Source organism: Penicillium roqueforti (assembly GCF_015533775.1).
Source record: "Penicillium roqueforti strain LCP96 04111 chromosome Unknown scaffold_28, whole genome shotgun sequence".
Classification (NCBI taxonomy): domain Eukaryota; kingdom Fungi; phylum Ascomycota; class Eurotiomycetes; order Eurotiales; family Aspergillaceae; genus Penicillium; species Penicillium roqueforti.
Genome location: NW_024067592.1, coordinates 236,731 through 253,061, shown reverse-complemented (window position 1 = coordinate 253,061; position 16,331 = coordinate 236,731). Strand labels below are relative to the sequence as shown.

The window sequence follows — 16,331 nt, the reverse complement described above, 5'->3', positions numbered from 1 at the left end:
ACTTATCGGAATGAACTGCCCAGATGGGAATAAGACACTCTAATCACTTGCCAATAGTATCTTTCCATTGCATACATTGGACTGCAGATAGCGACTGTACTCAATAAATATAAACAAATTCATCATTCTCCCGGTCTGTCAGATCCTGAAACGCATTGTCCCCAACTTGCACAGTCTCAAGTCCAGCTTCCTCGATGTTATCCTGCATTTCGTGATAGTCATTCTGCATCGAAACATCAACTATTTCTGCTCTTTTGCCATTTTGTACACGTCGACGGGCTTGTTGTTTGTTGAGGAACCATAGATTAGCCCACTGGATAAGAACAACAGCGGCCAAGGTGCTGAAGATTCCGAGACATGCGCGCAGGCCTGGGTGATAGGCTGGCTTATCTTTCTCGTTGAATAGCAACGGGCCAATGATATTTCCTGCCGAGCTTGCTGCATTGTACAAACTCATGATAACGGACTTCTTGGTGGTGCCTGCCGTGTTGCCGATGATCCATGTCACAATCAATGGATTGCCGCCAAATAAGAATGCGAGTAGATAGTAGCCAGCAAGTAACTGGCCCTGTACAGAGTTGGTCCGAGCCACCGCATACAAAATTGCTAGCCCGGCTATCACGGGCAGCATGAAAGCTGCGATGATAGCGCTCTTCAAACGAGCGGTTTGGGCAAGATAACTTGCTAGCAGAATGATGAGGAATTGCAGCGCGCCAAATGGCATGGTCAACAGAGTGGTCCTGTACTTATCGTAGCCAAGGCCGCTCAAAATCAGTGGACCGAAGACGTTGTTCACGCTAGCGCCAATGTTGAGGAGCATTGCCATTCCAATCCACAGATATGTTTTGGGCTCTAAGCACGCCTCGAGGACGTGATTAAATTTAAACTCGGTGTTTCCTGTTCCAGTCTGGTTGGCTCGAAGTCGCTCCATTCCTTGGGCTTTCTCCTCCTCGGTGAGGAACCGAGCGGTCGAGATATCGTTGTCCAAGCGCCAGTAGACGATTGGGGCAGATGCGACAGTTATCAGGCCAACAACAAGAAATATGCTAAAATCAAGTCAGAATATACCACTCTCGGGGGTTTAACGGATTGATTTCCTACATCTGCCATGATTTCAGCACGTCTGACTCTATTTGTGCCAGCCCGTACGATAGAGCAGCTGCAACGACGGTTGCTAGGCCATTTGTGCTATACCATGCAGCGATCCGTATCGGTTGCTCTGCACGACGGTACCATTGGCTCGTGATAACACCAAAGAGAGGGAGACACCCGGCCTCAAATAGGCCGAGAAAAAACCGAGCGGCCATCAAGGAGCCGAAGTTGTGGCATGCAGCCATGCATGTCTGCGCAATTCCCCACCCGAGGCATAGCACTGGCATAAGAATTTTGTGAGGAACCTTGACAATCAGGTATGAAGAAAAGGGCTGCCAGGCAAGTTGTGCAATGGGTCCGATGGAGCCGACAAGCGAATATTCGTTGCCGACAAGGCCTGTGTCTTTCTGTAAACCGAACGTTGCACCGTATCCCAAAACTGTCTTATCGAGGATCTGCAAGAAGTAGACCCAGGCAAGCACAACAAGAATAGTCCGATCGGTCTTGCGACAGATGCGCTTGCTGTCCTCTTCGGTCAAGGAGACACGTACAATACCACTGTTATCGATGAGTTTGTCCCCCTTCTGCTGCTCTGCGGCTTCATTGTGAACAACATCTGGTTTGGACATGGTGGGTTCTTCCATCGTAGGAGAATATCTATACCATGATCGTCCCTATCAAGGCATATATATACATATGTACGGAGTAGGGTCAGTTGCCGCGCCTCACGTCATTCGGTGAATTCTAGGTGTTTCCCCATGTTTCCCCCCACGTCTCCGCATGCCCCCACGAAAGTCTAACGCGCGCAGTCCACATTCGCCAAGATATTTAGCGAACCAACGTTGCCGGAGATTGATTAGAGTTTCCTGTGTCTTCCAATCGATTAGAATGTCCTTGCCACTTTCCATGGACAACGCATTGTCAAGCTTCGGGGTGGAGATCCCTATTCGGACATCCCGTGATTACCGAGCCTAACCGAAACTCGGGGGGTGGGGGTGAGCCCTTGCCGAGGGGGACAGGAATGCAGGAATGAGGCCATAAATTACCTCTGCACTTTCTTATTTGACAGTCGGCTAATGGGAGAATTGTCGGTGACTGCGCTCTATTGCCGTTGTATATTGTTGCAACGGGTAAAGAGGTAAGATGCCGAAGACTGACTGAAATATGTATCTGAGAAATAATTGGCGCCTGATGAGTTATTTTTCCCTCTCGCCGGCAGACAATATCTCAAGATATTGAACAAATATGCTTTGGATTATTGCTCCCAGAAAGGGAAAATCAAACGCCGATTACTATCTCCACGCCTAGTTTAGAGCCCTGGAAAGAGTGAATTCAAGAAAAAGACTTCCCCAAATGGACGACGCCTGTCGGCATATCTACAAAGCCCGAAATTCATACATTTGGCGCAAATTATGCAACATACCGCGAAGCATAGCCACCTCACCTCCCATTTAACGTCGAAAAAATGTCGATCACGTTGATACATGCCGGATTGCGAGAGTATCGCGCCCTAATCTTTGAGTGAATCATGACCCCAATTCTTGAGCGATCGGTAACTCTTGCTATTCGTGTCGTACTTGACTCGCTCCTCTTGCGCTAAATGACGCTTGCAGTAGGATACCACGCGACGCATGTGGTCAATGTCTTGATCGCTGTAGTCGGACGGGTTCTCGTTGGGATTGTGCTCGAGGATCCGCACAATCCTTCGGCCACTATCACCATGATTAACGCTCGTTTCTTTTTTCCAACCACTGGAACTCTGCAATCGAGGGCGACCAAAGTAAGAATTACTGACCTTTCGTGGCCAATTGTTTCCCCGGAACTGCCCGCCCAACCCGATGTTTGTGATTGCTCTTGCTCAAGCCAACCACGAAGCTCGATTGGGGTCATGTTCACGAGATCGTTGAATTCACTGCTCAGTTTGTCAAAAAAAAAATTTGTTTATCAAAGCTGGCAATGGAAAGATACCCAATCACGGTGTCTCTGTCCTTCATTGTTTCCACTGATGAATTTTGGAATTTTGGTTAGATACTACGAGTGATGGTAATCACTATTGGCACAGTGGTGAGTGATTTTGCTAATTTGAAGTTCAGTTTGACGTCATAGCGGCGGAAGCATGTTGCTATGTCACGATGACAAGGCTGGTTGTAGATACGGTGGACATCTGGAATCATGAAGCAGAATTGCTAAATTCTTAGACAAATCGGACCTGCTTTCTAAATTGAACGAAGGAGATTTTCTCGCGAGGGCAAGTAAAGACAATGCCATTACCACGGCCAGAACAATCGACCATGCAGATGTGCGCAATTAAATAACAAAACATTGCTCCTTTGGTTGGAATTCTGATCGCTGGCCATCTCATATCGACTTAGATGTGTCCAAGTCCATTAAGAATGGTTGGTCTCCATCGCTTTCCTTGTCTTTTCTTTTTCCTAAATCTGACGATTAAATTTAACCAACTATGCAGTCAGCGTCAATCATTTGAATAAAAGATATTCTGAATTAACCCACCGACCAAGCCTGGGACCATTGCTCCACTGGGCTTTGATGGTTCTCATCCTTTTGAATTGGGCGAATTTGTTGTTTTATCTTGTAATCAATTATCGGGTAAGATTTATGGTAGATTTCAGCGGTACGGGGCCCAAGTCACATTATGTTGAGGGCCTACTGTGTGGCACAAGCGAGAAGAGGGAGAGAGTTAAGATTCATACGTAGGGCTGTATCTACTACGAGGTGAGGCTTCTTGAAAAGACACTCGGAAGTATCAGGAACTAAATTGTAAAGCTGCCTAGTCTCCCCATTCATGTGATATAATACAACGCACATTGTGTGCATAGAAATGCGTAAGCGATATCAAATTACATTAGCAGCGCTCATCATGCATCCGTAGGCTGTTGCTATTCTTGGCTAGCGTTGAATAACCCTAGCTATAATGTTAATTACTTACTAGGATTCTCAACAAATAGTAAGCCCTACATTCTGGGGTCCCTATGGTCCAGTTACTTTTTCAAGGCATATACAGAAAGGCAGGGATTGCAACTTTGACCATAACCGCCGATTTTAAACTTATCATTGCATGCCTAGAAAAGGCACCGTTTCCGATAATCTTTTTTTTTCAAGACTTTATTGTGAATATTATTCCGTTTATCTGTGTCATACGATATAAGGCATTGGATTTTATATAAACCAGTCTGCCAAATCCACGGTTAAAACTCTCCCAGCTTACAATCACAAAATGGCATCCCAGGATGGATTACCCTCGAACCAGGCCGGCATCATACAACATGAAGGTGGTGTTCTTCGAATCACTCATGGTCTGCCTATCCCAGAACTTGGCCCCCACCAAATGCTGGTGAAGACTGCTGCCGTGGCCCTCAACCCCTGTGATTTTAAAATGCCACTGAGGTTCCCGACCCCAGGTCTCTGGGATGGGTGTGACTTTTCAGGCACCGTGGTCGCACTAGGAAGCGAGGTTGCTGCACAGGGACGATTCCGTCTTGGAGACCAAGCTTTTGGTGCTGTTCAAGGCTCCAATATGTCAGATCCCATGTCTGGAGCCTATTGCGAATACATTAGAACCGAGCCGGATCTGACTTTCCATGTTCCCAAAGGAATGGACCTTGTCAACGCAACCTCTCTCTCGGGGACTGGAATTGCAACTCTTGGGGTTGCTCTTTTCTGGTCACTTCAGTTGCCTGGAACATTGACTACACCAGCATCCAAACCCGAGGATGTTCTGGTATACGGCGGGAGTAGCACTATAGGACTACTTGCAATCCAGATGGTGAAGCTGTAAGTATCCCCTTCCTTCCCATAGCTTTCTGTATATTTGGATAACTGATTCATCTTGCTTAGCTGTGGCCACCGGGTAATTACCACATGTTCCCCTCATAACCGCGACTTGGTGACATCATACGGGGCAGATCTTGTCTTTGATTACAACTCTCCAACGTGTGCCGAAGACATTCGAGCGGCTACAAAGAACACCTTGCGCTATGTTCTTGATCCCTTTGCGGAAGCAAAGACTCTGCGGATGTGCCATGCATCCATTGGTCGTACCGGAGGAAGGTACTGTGCACTTGAGCAATACCAAGAAGGCCTTTGTTTGCGAAAGACAATCAAGCACGAGCTAGTCATGGGAGGTGCCATCTCCGGACGAGGTGTCGAGCTACCAGACCCATATGGCATTCCACCACGACCTGAGATTGGAGTCTGGGCTCGGTCATGGTACCTAGAGCTCCAAAAATTGATAGACGGTGGGAAGCTTAGGCCCTGTCCAACTCAAATCATTGCAGGCGAATTTGAAGGGATCTTGAAGGGCTTGGACATACTGCGAAATGGAAGGGTCTCGGGGAAGAAGCTCGTCGTCCCTATGATCACCAAATAAAACGTTGTATTGATGTGGAGGAAGGAAGTCAGAATAGCGCGATCGCGAATTATTTGAGAAAATATACATTTTGATGTACGGTTGGAATCCCATGCCAGCTTGTACACACGAGACTGCTCATCTCTAGATTATCGTCATAGTCTAGCTTTGAACTGATTTACACATCAGATATTGATCTCCTTGGTTTTCCTTTGAGTTAAATCTCCTGACTGGTGTGATGGGCTTTGGACGTACGGAGTAGAGAGCTCGATATTATCGGCTACTCGAGTAGAAAAAGTGTCATCCTATGAGAGTCGAAAAGATCGCTTAACCAAGTAACTCTAGAAGGAAGTTAAATTAAGGATATGAGGTACATTCATTCGATATGCGTTGGAAATACGGAATTATCGACGTAGGTGGTAGGTTAGGGGTCTAATTTGGACCATCGTAAACCATCTTAGCAATGACTTTCTTTTCCTCCTTGGTCGTGCTAATGTTTCGTGTCAAATGTCTCCTTCCGTCCAGCTCTTCAAATCCCCAAATCACTTCTGCTTCCCATCCCTTTGACGTATTCCGGGCCAATTCTTGAATGACCTTGTCAGTCAAGCTGGCCGTCTCCAGAATTTGACGGATGGAGTCATCCAGTATGCCAGATTTGTCGATAAATTTGAGCTGCATCTGAATATCTCCAAAGATGGGCAGTGAAATGTCTTGCTTGCTTCCATCAACCGAATAACTCCCTTCGCTGTCAAAGCCGCCTGGGTTGACAGTTTGTGTCATACGAAGAGTCGTGAATGGTTTCAAATTGCCGGACAAATCAGAACTTCCATTAGAGTTTCCTCCCGTGTGTGTGCTTTGTTTGGCGGATAGGGGAGTGGTCTGGTGGATTTGCAGCGAAAGCCGGGCGTATTTCAACACCTTTCGGACAGCCCAAGGTACGCCTTGCTATTCTTTCTTAGTATAGCGAACCAACATCTCAGTTCAGTATTACTCTTACCAAGATAAAGACGTCATCTGGATCGGTTGACAGCTTTCGGTTCTAATCATCATATTAGCCCATCCGTTAGGCAAATATCAAATGGAGAAAACGTACCAATAACCAGGTTCCAGTAAGATCAGGAACATCTTTGGAATCAGGTATAGCCATCCTCAGGGTTTCAGATTTAGCAAGTAAGTTGGGAATAGTTCTTTCCTTATTTTATTTTCGAAATGTATCACTCTGGTAATGAGGCGAGTCGTTCCTTTTAATAGTGAAGTTGAATATTCTCTACTCCATCCCAGGGATTGCTACATGGATGATTCTAAAACAACATCGGACTCGGACTCGGTGTCCGAACAGGGAATATCGAGTGCAAATATCCATTCATGCACAGACTGCGGTCGCCCATCAATAAAATTCTTATGGGTTGAAGAGATCGAACGCAGCGTGGCTTCTGTACCTGGTTGCTTACTCAGGGGTAACCCTACAACACCCTTTATTCACCGAGTTTGTGATAACCATGAGCGTGAGGACACACTCTCCAACTCTATCTGAGAGTTCCTTCATCTCATCTCTAGATGTGTTTTCAATTTTCTCTTTGATTACCCTACATAAACTGCCAGGTCCTAAAAGTCAACACAATCAAGGAGTAAGTAGATATTTTAGAATACCGACCAGGATCATAAACGATAATATTAAATAATCACTGGTTCTTTAACAAGCTGCCGCAAGCACTCCATTATTTCCATTAAAGACATTTCACAAGGATCTTGTTCTTGTGCTATGACAATGTCGCGGATTGAATTTGACCAATCTTTCTGACGGATTGTCTCAGATCGATCGAACTCTCGATCTTCTTGGGATTGGCTTGGGCCTGACCGAAATTTAAGGGCTCGGTCAAGTTTACCCAGCATTGTAGAGCTGAATTCAACCAGTACTTGAACTTGGGCAATGAGATTCCCATCCAAATGAAACTGCCCAAAGTGTACCTTCGGTAACAACAGAATCGTGGCTGCATCAGTTGGAGGAATGATGAGAAATAGCTGGTACAACCTCATGAACACAGCACGGTATATGTGAACAAGTGAGCAATGTGCCTCCAATATTCCAAGCCACAGTGCTATATCGAATTTCGGGATTGCACGAGTTGTCGCTTGATCCGGAGATGTCGTTGTGGTATGATACCCAGAATCATGTGGAGATACTGTGGTGACATCTTCATCCAAGCCATTTCCGCCATTTTCCGAGAAGATAAACAAAGAGTCTTCATATCCGCTGCTCTCTGTTTCAAATCGCTGTGTAGCAAACGCAACATCCAAAGTCTCCTCTGTCATACCACACGAAGATCGAACAATTGCCAAAAGCCAAGAGGAGTGATCAAGCAGACGATATATCGGAAGGTCGAGGGTTTCAATTGGCAAATTAGAATTTTCATAGAAAAGGGATGAAGATTCCAGAAGCATCGACCCAGTCTCAAATATCTCCAAATCCTCAAGAAGTTCCACCTTCAATCTCAACAGACTCTTACGAATGTCTTGTATGGAAAGGAGAGCGCCTTGGCTTGTTGTATTTGCGGGCGGCTTCCTTATAGTTTGGTGATTCACCCATGCAGGATCTGGAAATTCCTTCATTGCAAAGGGCGATTCGTTCTCACCATGGTTGAGAGGTTTGGTTTGGAAGGGCTCGTAAATTGCCATCTCAGTGGCTTGCCTGGCACCTAGTGGAGCATCACTGGTGAAGACTGAGGGAAGCCAAGAATTCCCCTCATAAGCGTACATTTCATCTGATGGGATCCAATCAGAAGACTATAGTAATTAGTAGTCAGTAAATGATTACTGTTGTTTTCCTCGGGCTCCAACTTACTAGGTTATAACCATCGGTCGATGAATTTGAATGGGGATCACCCCAATGCTCAACGGGAGCCATGATGTTTCCAAAGTCTAGGGGCATATTAAACCCAACCTCCACCGAGGGCGAATGGAAGCTGCCTCCAGGAAAGCCTGGCATTGACGCTACTCCTCCCCAGTTCTGGTGCTCTTTCGTGTTGTATCTCCCTGGGATTGGAGAGGGAGAATGCAGTAACTTCTTCACTCTAGGGCCGGATGATTTGTGAAGCACAGACATTGATTGATGCCGTTGGTTGAATCTTTGACTCTCACGGTCCTCTCGCGCAACTATATTATGACCATAGTTTGAGGGTAATATGACCGGCGCAGGCTGGTTCATACTTGTGATACATATTTCTTGGGCTTTAAGACATCGTTCACAAGACATGCCATTCATATGATCGCGCTCGCATCGCAGCTTTTGCCCGCGACAACGATCACAAGCGGACCGTCGAGAGTGCCGATAATTGTGGATTGAATGCATTGTAAAGAAAAAAAGAGAAACGAGAAATAACGTTCCCTATGGTAGCCAACGAGATACCATTCATGGGAAGCTACCAAGCGCAAATATGTACTTCGTTCTTGCCCCACTGAAATTGGATGCAATACAACTGTCAATTGGTTTGAATCATTCTCATCAGCACATGTAGAAAGACTTCAGGCTCAAGGAAAGACAGTTCTATTCGAAATCAGATCCTAGGAAAAAGGCCAGGAGAAAGGCTAGAAAAGCGCGTGGTTTGGTATCACCACGCCTGTACACCTCTCTATTGGAACATGATCCACATCATGCTTGAACATGACCTTATTCATTGAATACTCAATTTTTCCACGCCCAATCCTAAAGTGTGACAAATTCTCAGCTCATAGCAACTTAGCCCTCTCACAACATGTGTATAGACATGCGTACATGCAGACAGAAGTTTAAGGGTATTTTTATCGCATCCATGAACTGAAGGCTGAACTCCAGAGTCCCAGTACGAGGTGCGTCAGGCTTTATGGAAGATGTTACACCATGCTCAAATGAGAACAATGTATGAGAGAGCAGATCTGCTGTGATACAACATGGAGGTGGATAATGTTTCACATAGATACTACCACTCCGTTTTATGGGTTGGAGGCCGGCTTGACGCCATAGAGCCTAATCATTATCAATGAAACATAGACTACCATAAAATAACTAATACCCAATAAAGAGTAGATAAGTTCGATTTGGAAGATCGTAGTTCACGTTGAGCCCAGACCACATCGACATTCGGAGAATTAAGGGCCCAGCTCATAATCTGCTTGACGGTTCTGGGCCCCTGATATTTTCTTTTCCCCCCCTCTGCTAGATTTCATATTCTCCCTCCACATCCTTAAGTCCACCGATTAGTAGTATTCCAGTATCAACTGTCGAGGGGCAAAAAATGCAAAGTAAGGGGTTGAAAGCCTGACTATGCTCCTGGCCAGAGCGCGGCTGGCTTTCAAACACTAGCAATGTCGACGGATTATAGGATACCAAAAGGAATATTAGGTATAATTCGAGGACACACATATCCACTTCCTTTTTTGATTACTGCCGTGTAGAACCCCGTGCGCTTTATCTTTGATGTCAACCCTCTAGGTATTCATTTACATTGAGGCTGCGAGCCGCTTATATCCTGGATTTGCGCCTAATATATCCGCCAGACCAGCCTCAGATGGGAAAGATCCACTATAACAACTTGAAATTTTGTCGTAACTTCTCTAGTTGTAATAAGCCACTTCTTCATGGAACTCGGTTATAATCAGACAAGTATTCATCGATAGAAAAACAAAGTCGAAGAGCCTTCATAGGGAGTTTGCCTTCTGCCCAGTGTGTCCATTCCACTCCTTTATCACAACGCGAACTCCCCGACTTCCTTTTCGCGGGTGACCATTGAACATGTCTCGTACGATTCGAACGTCATCTACTGTAGTCTCGTAGAGCTCCATCTCAAATTCTCGGAAAATGGTGGCGATTGCTAGAAGAATCTCCGCCCGCGCGAGGCTGGTTAACAGATGCTAGTTAGTACACGATTTAAACAGAACAATCAAGGAAAATCCACATACGGAATTCCAATACACTGTCTGGAGCCCTTGCTAAAAGCAACCAGATACTTCTCGAGGCTTTTCCTCTGCTCTGGGTCCATCCATCGCTCTGGGATGAAGCTTTGAGAGTTTGGGAAGATATCTTCATTATGGTGCATAAATATGCTGGTCATCCCCACCGGTGTCTGATGTATATTGTCAAAAAGAGGCCTAGATGACCGCAAAATAGGGGAAGCAGATATCGTACCCCGGGAGGAATGATCCAGTCCTTGTAAGTCATAACTTGATTTGGAGAGCTGCGCTGAAGCCTTGTTGCCACGGCATTGGTGATTCTTCATGGGGGTCAAATAAGATAACGATAAGGATTTGCCAGGGGTGTCAAGAAACAGAAGTCTTCATACCTTAGGCCCTCCAGCATAACAGATGTCTATTATATTATCAGATATTTTGGCATTTCATGAATCGAGTTTGCGAGCAAACAACTTACAAGGTACGGCATTGCCTCGTATTCCACCAAAGTTGCGGTTCCATTGGGGTCGAGTCGGTTGAGCTCGTCCCGTAGCCTTTGTAGCTTGTCTGGGTTGTTAAGTAGATGGAAGGTGAGTGTTGTCAGATTCTTGGCAGTTGTTTCCCCTCCAGCGGAGATGACGGTGAAAACCTCTTGACTCAGGCGGCCAGGCGCCTTCTCCTCTGGGGGAAGCTTGCTGTCTAGCAATGCATGAAACAATGTGCCTTTCGGCACACTAACCTTATCATCTGTCAAGTTTGCACCGGCGGTCTGGCTAGCAATGATCGATTCCGCGAGTCGCAGACTTTCCAGTTTCTGGTCAATTACCGGGCCGATGTGAGGGTTGATACTTACAACTAGCCACCGTGGAAGAAGCTCAAACAAGCCGAATACCCAGCGAAACTGTTTGAATTGAACCCCGACTTCCACAATTGCCTCGATTGTCTTTGACCACTGTGGTGTAAAATCAGGGTCGTCTAAATAATGAAACGATTCACCCATGGAATACTCCACGACCACGTCTGTCGTGTAGGCATTAAATGCATGATAAACATGTAGCGGTGTCTGTCTCTCCTTCCAGTTTCGCATTCCTTTGCGCAGCTTATCTATCATTTTCCGGAGCATGGGCTCCAATTGTCGAATTCGCTGCTGAGAAAAGAATGGGTTCATGGGTTGCCGACGTATCCGATGGTGGCGGTGATCGACTGAGCCGAAAGCTGAGGCCGGTGCCCCAAACATGCCAGTCAAATGTAAGGATTTGTTTCTCGGTTTGTCTCGAGAGTATAAGATTTCATAGTACTCTGGGTCGTCGATATGAAGTTCAAAGGGGCTGATTCTCACAATCGGGCCGTATTTGCGATGCATCTCAGCGATTCGAAAAGTGTACTGGCCCCCGAGGAATGAATCGTAATAGAACTCATACCACATTGTCAGAGCGGCCAATTTTGGTCCGGGAAAATGGGCGAGTGGTGAAAACCATAGCCGATATGTTGCCAACCACACCCCATAGGTCATTCCAAGCACCCCCAGGGCCAGGATGGGCTGTGCGACAATGGCATTCCACCAATCCATGGTATTTTGATTTGGAGAGAAAGAAGAGACTCGTAGACGAGGAAAGACGCAAACCCTGACCTTCCAGTTCGGGGTGTCTTCTTGAATTGTTGCCCCACACCTGTCAAGACGGACATTATGCCACTAGGTCAGATAATGGATACAAAACGGTGATTGGAATCCGTCCTGTTGGTAACTTCGAGCGTCGTATCTTTGTGGATAGGGAAGGATCCAACCTATCGCGGCACATCCGTACCAACAGAAATAGCTAATCATAGGGATATTAGTTCCGCTATGGGTCTGAAGAATGTGTCCAGAGCTTAGGATCATCCATTTCACTCCTTCTAAGAGGTCCGGATTTATGACATCCAAGCCCCGTCCAAGGGCACGGGGCCGCGCCCTCGGCGGAACCTTCAGGATCTGGACAAAGCGTTAAAACTGCCGACAGCTGAAGAATCATAATCGTAACGATGAATCATGATGTACGACGATTAAAGAATTGTTGTCGCTTTCATTTTTTTACTCCTCATTGTACTCCATGCATTCCCTTTGTCTTCAAATGGATGTGACAGATCTGTAGGTTCATGTGGGAATATTCGAAATGCCTCATAGACAATGCGATTGTTCGAAATTGCATGAAACAGGAGACACAATAATTCTTAGGTATTTTTATCATTCGATGCGATAGGGCTACCGTAATATCACAGGCCGATCGAACCTTGAAGATGACTTGGCTTGGACACGGCACAGTCCCAACAAAGACGGCCTAGGAGACCGTAAAATAAGGGGTTTTCACACAAATCGATTTATATTGTCGTATAATTCCATACAGAGTACGGAGTTCATGTGCATAAATCAGCAGATTTGCTCCGGCCAATAATATGTACCTCGTATTCTTTGAACATCCTGCACATCCTTTAATTTGGCAAGCCACCACGACTCATCCTGCAGAGTGGGGAGGTGCGGAGCTCCCGCACTTCCGAATTTGTCTAACATTAAGGGGTTTCATGACTTTTGCTTCAAAGTCCAAAGTATTTGGTAGAAATGTGGAAACTTCCTATGCAGACTAAATTGGAGAGACAGATTTGTATACAACTATCGGTAATATCATCGAAATGGATTTCGACCTCCGAGCAGACCTTGAAAAATCAGCAATCGCAGCTAAGGCGCGTACCCTAAGAAAACTCTGGCTGTTAGTCAGGCTACTCAGTTCCCGTTGAGTTGATGGCACAGGTGGAGATGTTGAGACTGTTTATATTAAAGACAAGCTGGGAAATGGATCGTATCGTGGCGGAGTGTCTGTTGTCCAAATCCCAGCGCCCGCGTGGGTTGAGATGAGCATCGTGCCATGTGTACTCTGTAGTTTCTGGGTATATCGATGACGCTGTCAAGCTGCCGACACGAGCAATCTGGGTACGTCCTGGTTGTTAAGACATTGCTGACCGATCAGATTCACGGAGATGATGGATATTCTCGTCATTACCCCTTTGAACATGTCGTTCACAGAGGAGATTCAAATGCGGAGGATTGGAGCATAAATTTTCGGATTTGCTGGCCCAAAGAAAAATGAGATGGAACGTGCTGAGCGTTTGGAGGCCAAAATCTGATTTGACCTCCCCTGAACCAGGTACTTCGGTTCGGGACCAGGCCATTCTGACAGAAGTACAGCCGAATCTGCATCGACACAGGAGATAGGAGTACGTAGTTACCCGTAGGTAATAATAGCAAAGTACTAGGTATGACACATTTCAGAAGATCTCTCGCATCATTTTGTGTAAATATATGAATGCGCGTTGTACGGAGTTCGTAGTCACCTTGTGTACTTTTTGTGGCCGGAAATACCAGGCCGGAAAGCCACGTGGTCTTTATCCTTGTTGCCTTGTTGCCTTGTTGCCTGATTTCTAGAGCTTCAAATTTTTTAGTTCATCTACCGAGGTCTTCCCGTACAAGACAAGTGCATACAACATACGGAGTACAACATACAACACTATTGTGTCCACGTGTAGGTGCTATTTAGTTGAAATAGTGGCCTATACCACCGAAGCCGTTTGGAACATATGGATAGTGCAGGTGCACTCACACAGGTAATATAAGTCTTCATGTCCATATCTTCTTCTTGGGAATGAATCCCAAAGATTTTCAATGTGAACTTCGTTATTAAGTAGTTCCTAAAGACCTATACCTCTCTTTGGCTGTTATTTGCCTTTATGTCTATGTATGTATCTCCGAAATATCGGTACTTCCACTACAGGTACCATTTACAATGTCTTGCCTTCCTTTCCGGGTGGTTCGGTGCATCTGTTACCTAAAAGATTTAAGAATTTTTACCTCTTTACTCCACCCATGGATCTCTTCAAGGAACCCCACCGAGTTCGTTCAAGCCTCTGCAGAATATTTTCAACTCTCGACAATCGTGAAACGGCATACCGGTGACCTTAGTGACGGTCATCTTGTTCAGATCCCATTTCCAATCGGATACACCCTGTGGCGGCCCTGTGATGTCCGACATGGTGTCTCACGATGCTTCCGCGGCACATGATACCAAAACATCTGCAAATGTGATCTCTGTAGAGTCGGACAATGTTTTTCGAGACACCAAAGAGTCTGATGCCGAGCAAAATCACGCGGACACCTCCAACTCTGGGGAACTCAAGCGCAGGCTGAAAAGCAGGCATTTACAGATGATTGCAATTGGTAAGTCTTGATTTTCTTGGTCAAGATGGGTTATCGCAGATGCTAACTGGCTTCGGTCGCAGGTGGAACTATTGGCACAGGTATACTATCTTGCCCTCAGGTCCTCGGCTAGCAAATCCAGAAGTCTGACCTATCCAGGACTCTTTATTTCCAGTGGTACTGCCATCGCAGAATCCGGCCCCGCGGGCGCGTTGATCGCCTATATATTTGTCGGCTCCATTGTCTATTCTGTCATGAGCTCGTTGGGCGAAGTTGCAACCTATATTCCAATGCCCGGTGCCTTCACATCCTATGCAGCCCGGTTGATCGACCCAAGTCTCGGATTTTCCATGGGTTGGATCTATTGGTTCAACTGGGCCTCCACATTTGCTGTCGAACTAACCGCCACCGGTACTATCATCCAATATTGGGATCCAAGCCTAAACATTGCTATTTTCATCGGAGTGTTTTGGGTGTTCATCACGGCTATGAACTTCCTCCCTGTCAATTTCTACGGCGAAGTGGAGTTCTGGTTCTCAACTATCAAAGTGGCCACTGTTGTCGGCTTCATCATTTTTGCCATTTGCATCGATGTCGGAGTTGGGGAGCAGGGCTATCTGGGCTTTCGCTACTGGAGCACGCCACAGGCTTTTGCCACGTATAGTCCCCATCTACCGGTATCTGTAGGCAAGTTCGTTGGCTTCTGGGCGGTGCTCATCCAAGCCGGATTCTCTTATCAAGGCACGGAGCTTGTCGGTGTGGCGGCTGGAGAAACCGAAAACCCACAAAAGACGGTCCCATCAGCTATCCGCAAGACGTTTGTTCGAATTCTTCTCTTCTTTGTCTTGACGATTTTCTTCATCGGGCTCGTGGTCCCCTATGACAACGGCCGCCTCACCACGGCGACCACCAACGCATCATCCTCGCCTATGGTTATTGCAGCTGATTTGGCAGGAGTCAAAGTTCTTCCAAGCTTGATCAATGCTGTGCTCTTGTCCGTGGTCTTATCGGCCGCAAACTCCAATGTGTATAGCGGCAGTCGAGTCCTCACTGGATTAGCACATGAAGGGTTTGCCCCAGCCTGTTTCGGTTGGGTAACCAAGCACGGTGTTCCGTATATTAGCGTGACATTCACCGCTTTGTTTGGCTTGTTAGGTTTCATGAACGTTTCCAATGACGCAGGGCAAGTTTTTACCTGGCTGGTGAATCTTTCTAGTGTTGCGGGCTTTGTGACTTGGGCCTCCATCAATGCGTGTCATATCTCGTTCATGCGGGTATTGGCAACCCGCGGGATTTCTCGCGATACGCTTCCATATAAGGCCGTCTTGCAACCATATCTCGCTTGGTATGGTTTGTTTTTCAATGTTCTTATCGCCCTCACCCAGGGTTTCACTTCTTTCATCCCACATTTCCGGGTGACCGACTTCTTTGTTGCCTACATTTGCCCCATCGTCTTTGTCGTGCTCTATATTGGACACAAGGTGATTTTCCGTCCGTCATTTGTCCGTGCCGCCGATGCCGATATCGACACTGGCCGCTTGCACTATCAAAAGCAAATCGATCCTCCCATGCCATGGTACTGGAGGGCCTGGGGCTGGTTCACAAATTAATACAGCATAGTCATCCATAAGAACTTTTATATATGATTTGTTTTGACATGTAGGCATCCATAGATGGATATTTGCAGTGACCCTACGTAACAATGATTTTTCATACATCCATGAGCCA

At 46.3% G+C, this 16,331-nt stretch overlaps 7 protein-coding genes across 7 annotated transcripts; 2 read left to right on the top strand and 5 right to left on the bottom strand.

Annotated features, from left to right (window-relative positions):
* Positions 1–100: 100 nt before the first annotated feature.
* On the bottom strand, positions 101–1,721 carry LCP9604111_8062 (putative MFS transporter; the record flags this gene model as incomplete). The annotated part of the gene is made up of 2 exons (XM_039076164.1): positions 101–1,046; positions 1,102–1,721. 2 exons carry the CDS (start codon positions 1,719–1,721, stop codon positions 101–103), a joined length of 1,566 nt encoding a protein of 521 aa, XP_038926036.1.
* Positions 1,722–2,602: 881 nt separating this feature from the next.
* Positions 2,603–3,086, bottom strand: LCP9604111_8061 (DUF3140 domain-containing protein; the record flags this gene model as incomplete). The annotated part of the gene is made up of 3 exons (XM_039076163.1): positions 2,603–2,804; positions 2,888–3,004; positions 3,061–3,086. 3 exons carry the CDS (start codon positions 3,084–3,086, stop codon positions 2,603–2,605), a joined length of 345 nt encoding a protein of 114 aa, XP_038926035.1.
* A 1,241-nt stretch (positions 3,087–4,327) lies between these two features.
* Positions 4,328–5,479, top strand: LCP9604111_8060 (zinc-binding alcohol dehydrogenase family protein; the record flags this gene model as incomplete). Its single annotated transcript, XM_039076162.1, has 2 exons — positions 4,328–4,884; positions 4,948–5,479. 2 exons carry the CDS (start codon positions 4,328–4,330, stop codon positions 5,477–5,479), a joined length of 1,089 nt encoding a protein of 362 aa, XP_038926034.1.
* Positions 5,480–5,890: 411 nt separating this feature from the next.
* On the bottom strand, positions 5,891–6,605 carry LCP9604111_8059 (uncharacterized protein; the record flags this gene model as incomplete). The annotated part of the gene is made up of 3 exons (XM_039076160.1): positions 5,891–6,403; positions 6,456–6,497; positions 6,552–6,605. The coding sequence occupies 3 exons, from the start codon at positions 6,603–6,605 to the stop codon at positions 5,891–5,893; spliced, it is 609 nt and encodes a 202-aa protein (XP_038926033.1).
* Positions 6,606–7,132: 527 nt separating this feature from the next.
* On the bottom strand, positions 7,133–8,363 carry LCP9604111_8058 (uncharacterized protein; the record flags this gene model as incomplete). The annotated part of the gene is made up of 2 exons (XM_039076159.1): positions 7,133–8,242; positions 8,301–8,363. 2 exons carry the CDS (start codon positions 8,361–8,363, stop codon positions 7,133–7,135), a joined length of 1,173 nt encoding a protein of 390 aa, XP_038926032.1.
* A 1,769-nt stretch (positions 8,364–10,132) lies between these two features.
* LCP9604111_8057 (cytochrome P450) lies at positions 10,133–11,951 on the bottom strand (the record flags this gene model as incomplete). The annotated part of the gene is made up of 5 exons (XM_039076158.1): positions 10,133–10,331; positions 10,394–10,557; positions 10,620–10,704; positions 10,774–10,799; positions 10,860–11,951. 5 exons carry the CDS (start codon positions 11,949–11,951, stop codon positions 10,133–10,135), a joined length of 1,566 nt encoding a protein of 521 aa, XP_038926031.1.
* Positions 11,952–14,437: 2,486 nt separating this feature from the next.
* On the top strand, positions 14,438–16,213 carry LCP9604111_8056 (uncharacterized protein; the record flags this gene model as incomplete). The annotated part of the gene is made up of 3 exons (XM_039076157.1): positions 14,438–14,624; positions 14,687–14,704; positions 14,763–16,213. The coding sequence occupies 3 exons, from the start codon at positions 14,438–14,440 to the stop codon at positions 16,211–16,213; spliced, it is 1,656 nt and encodes a 551-aa protein (XP_038926030.1).
* Positions 16,214–16,331: the final 118 nt, after the last annotated feature.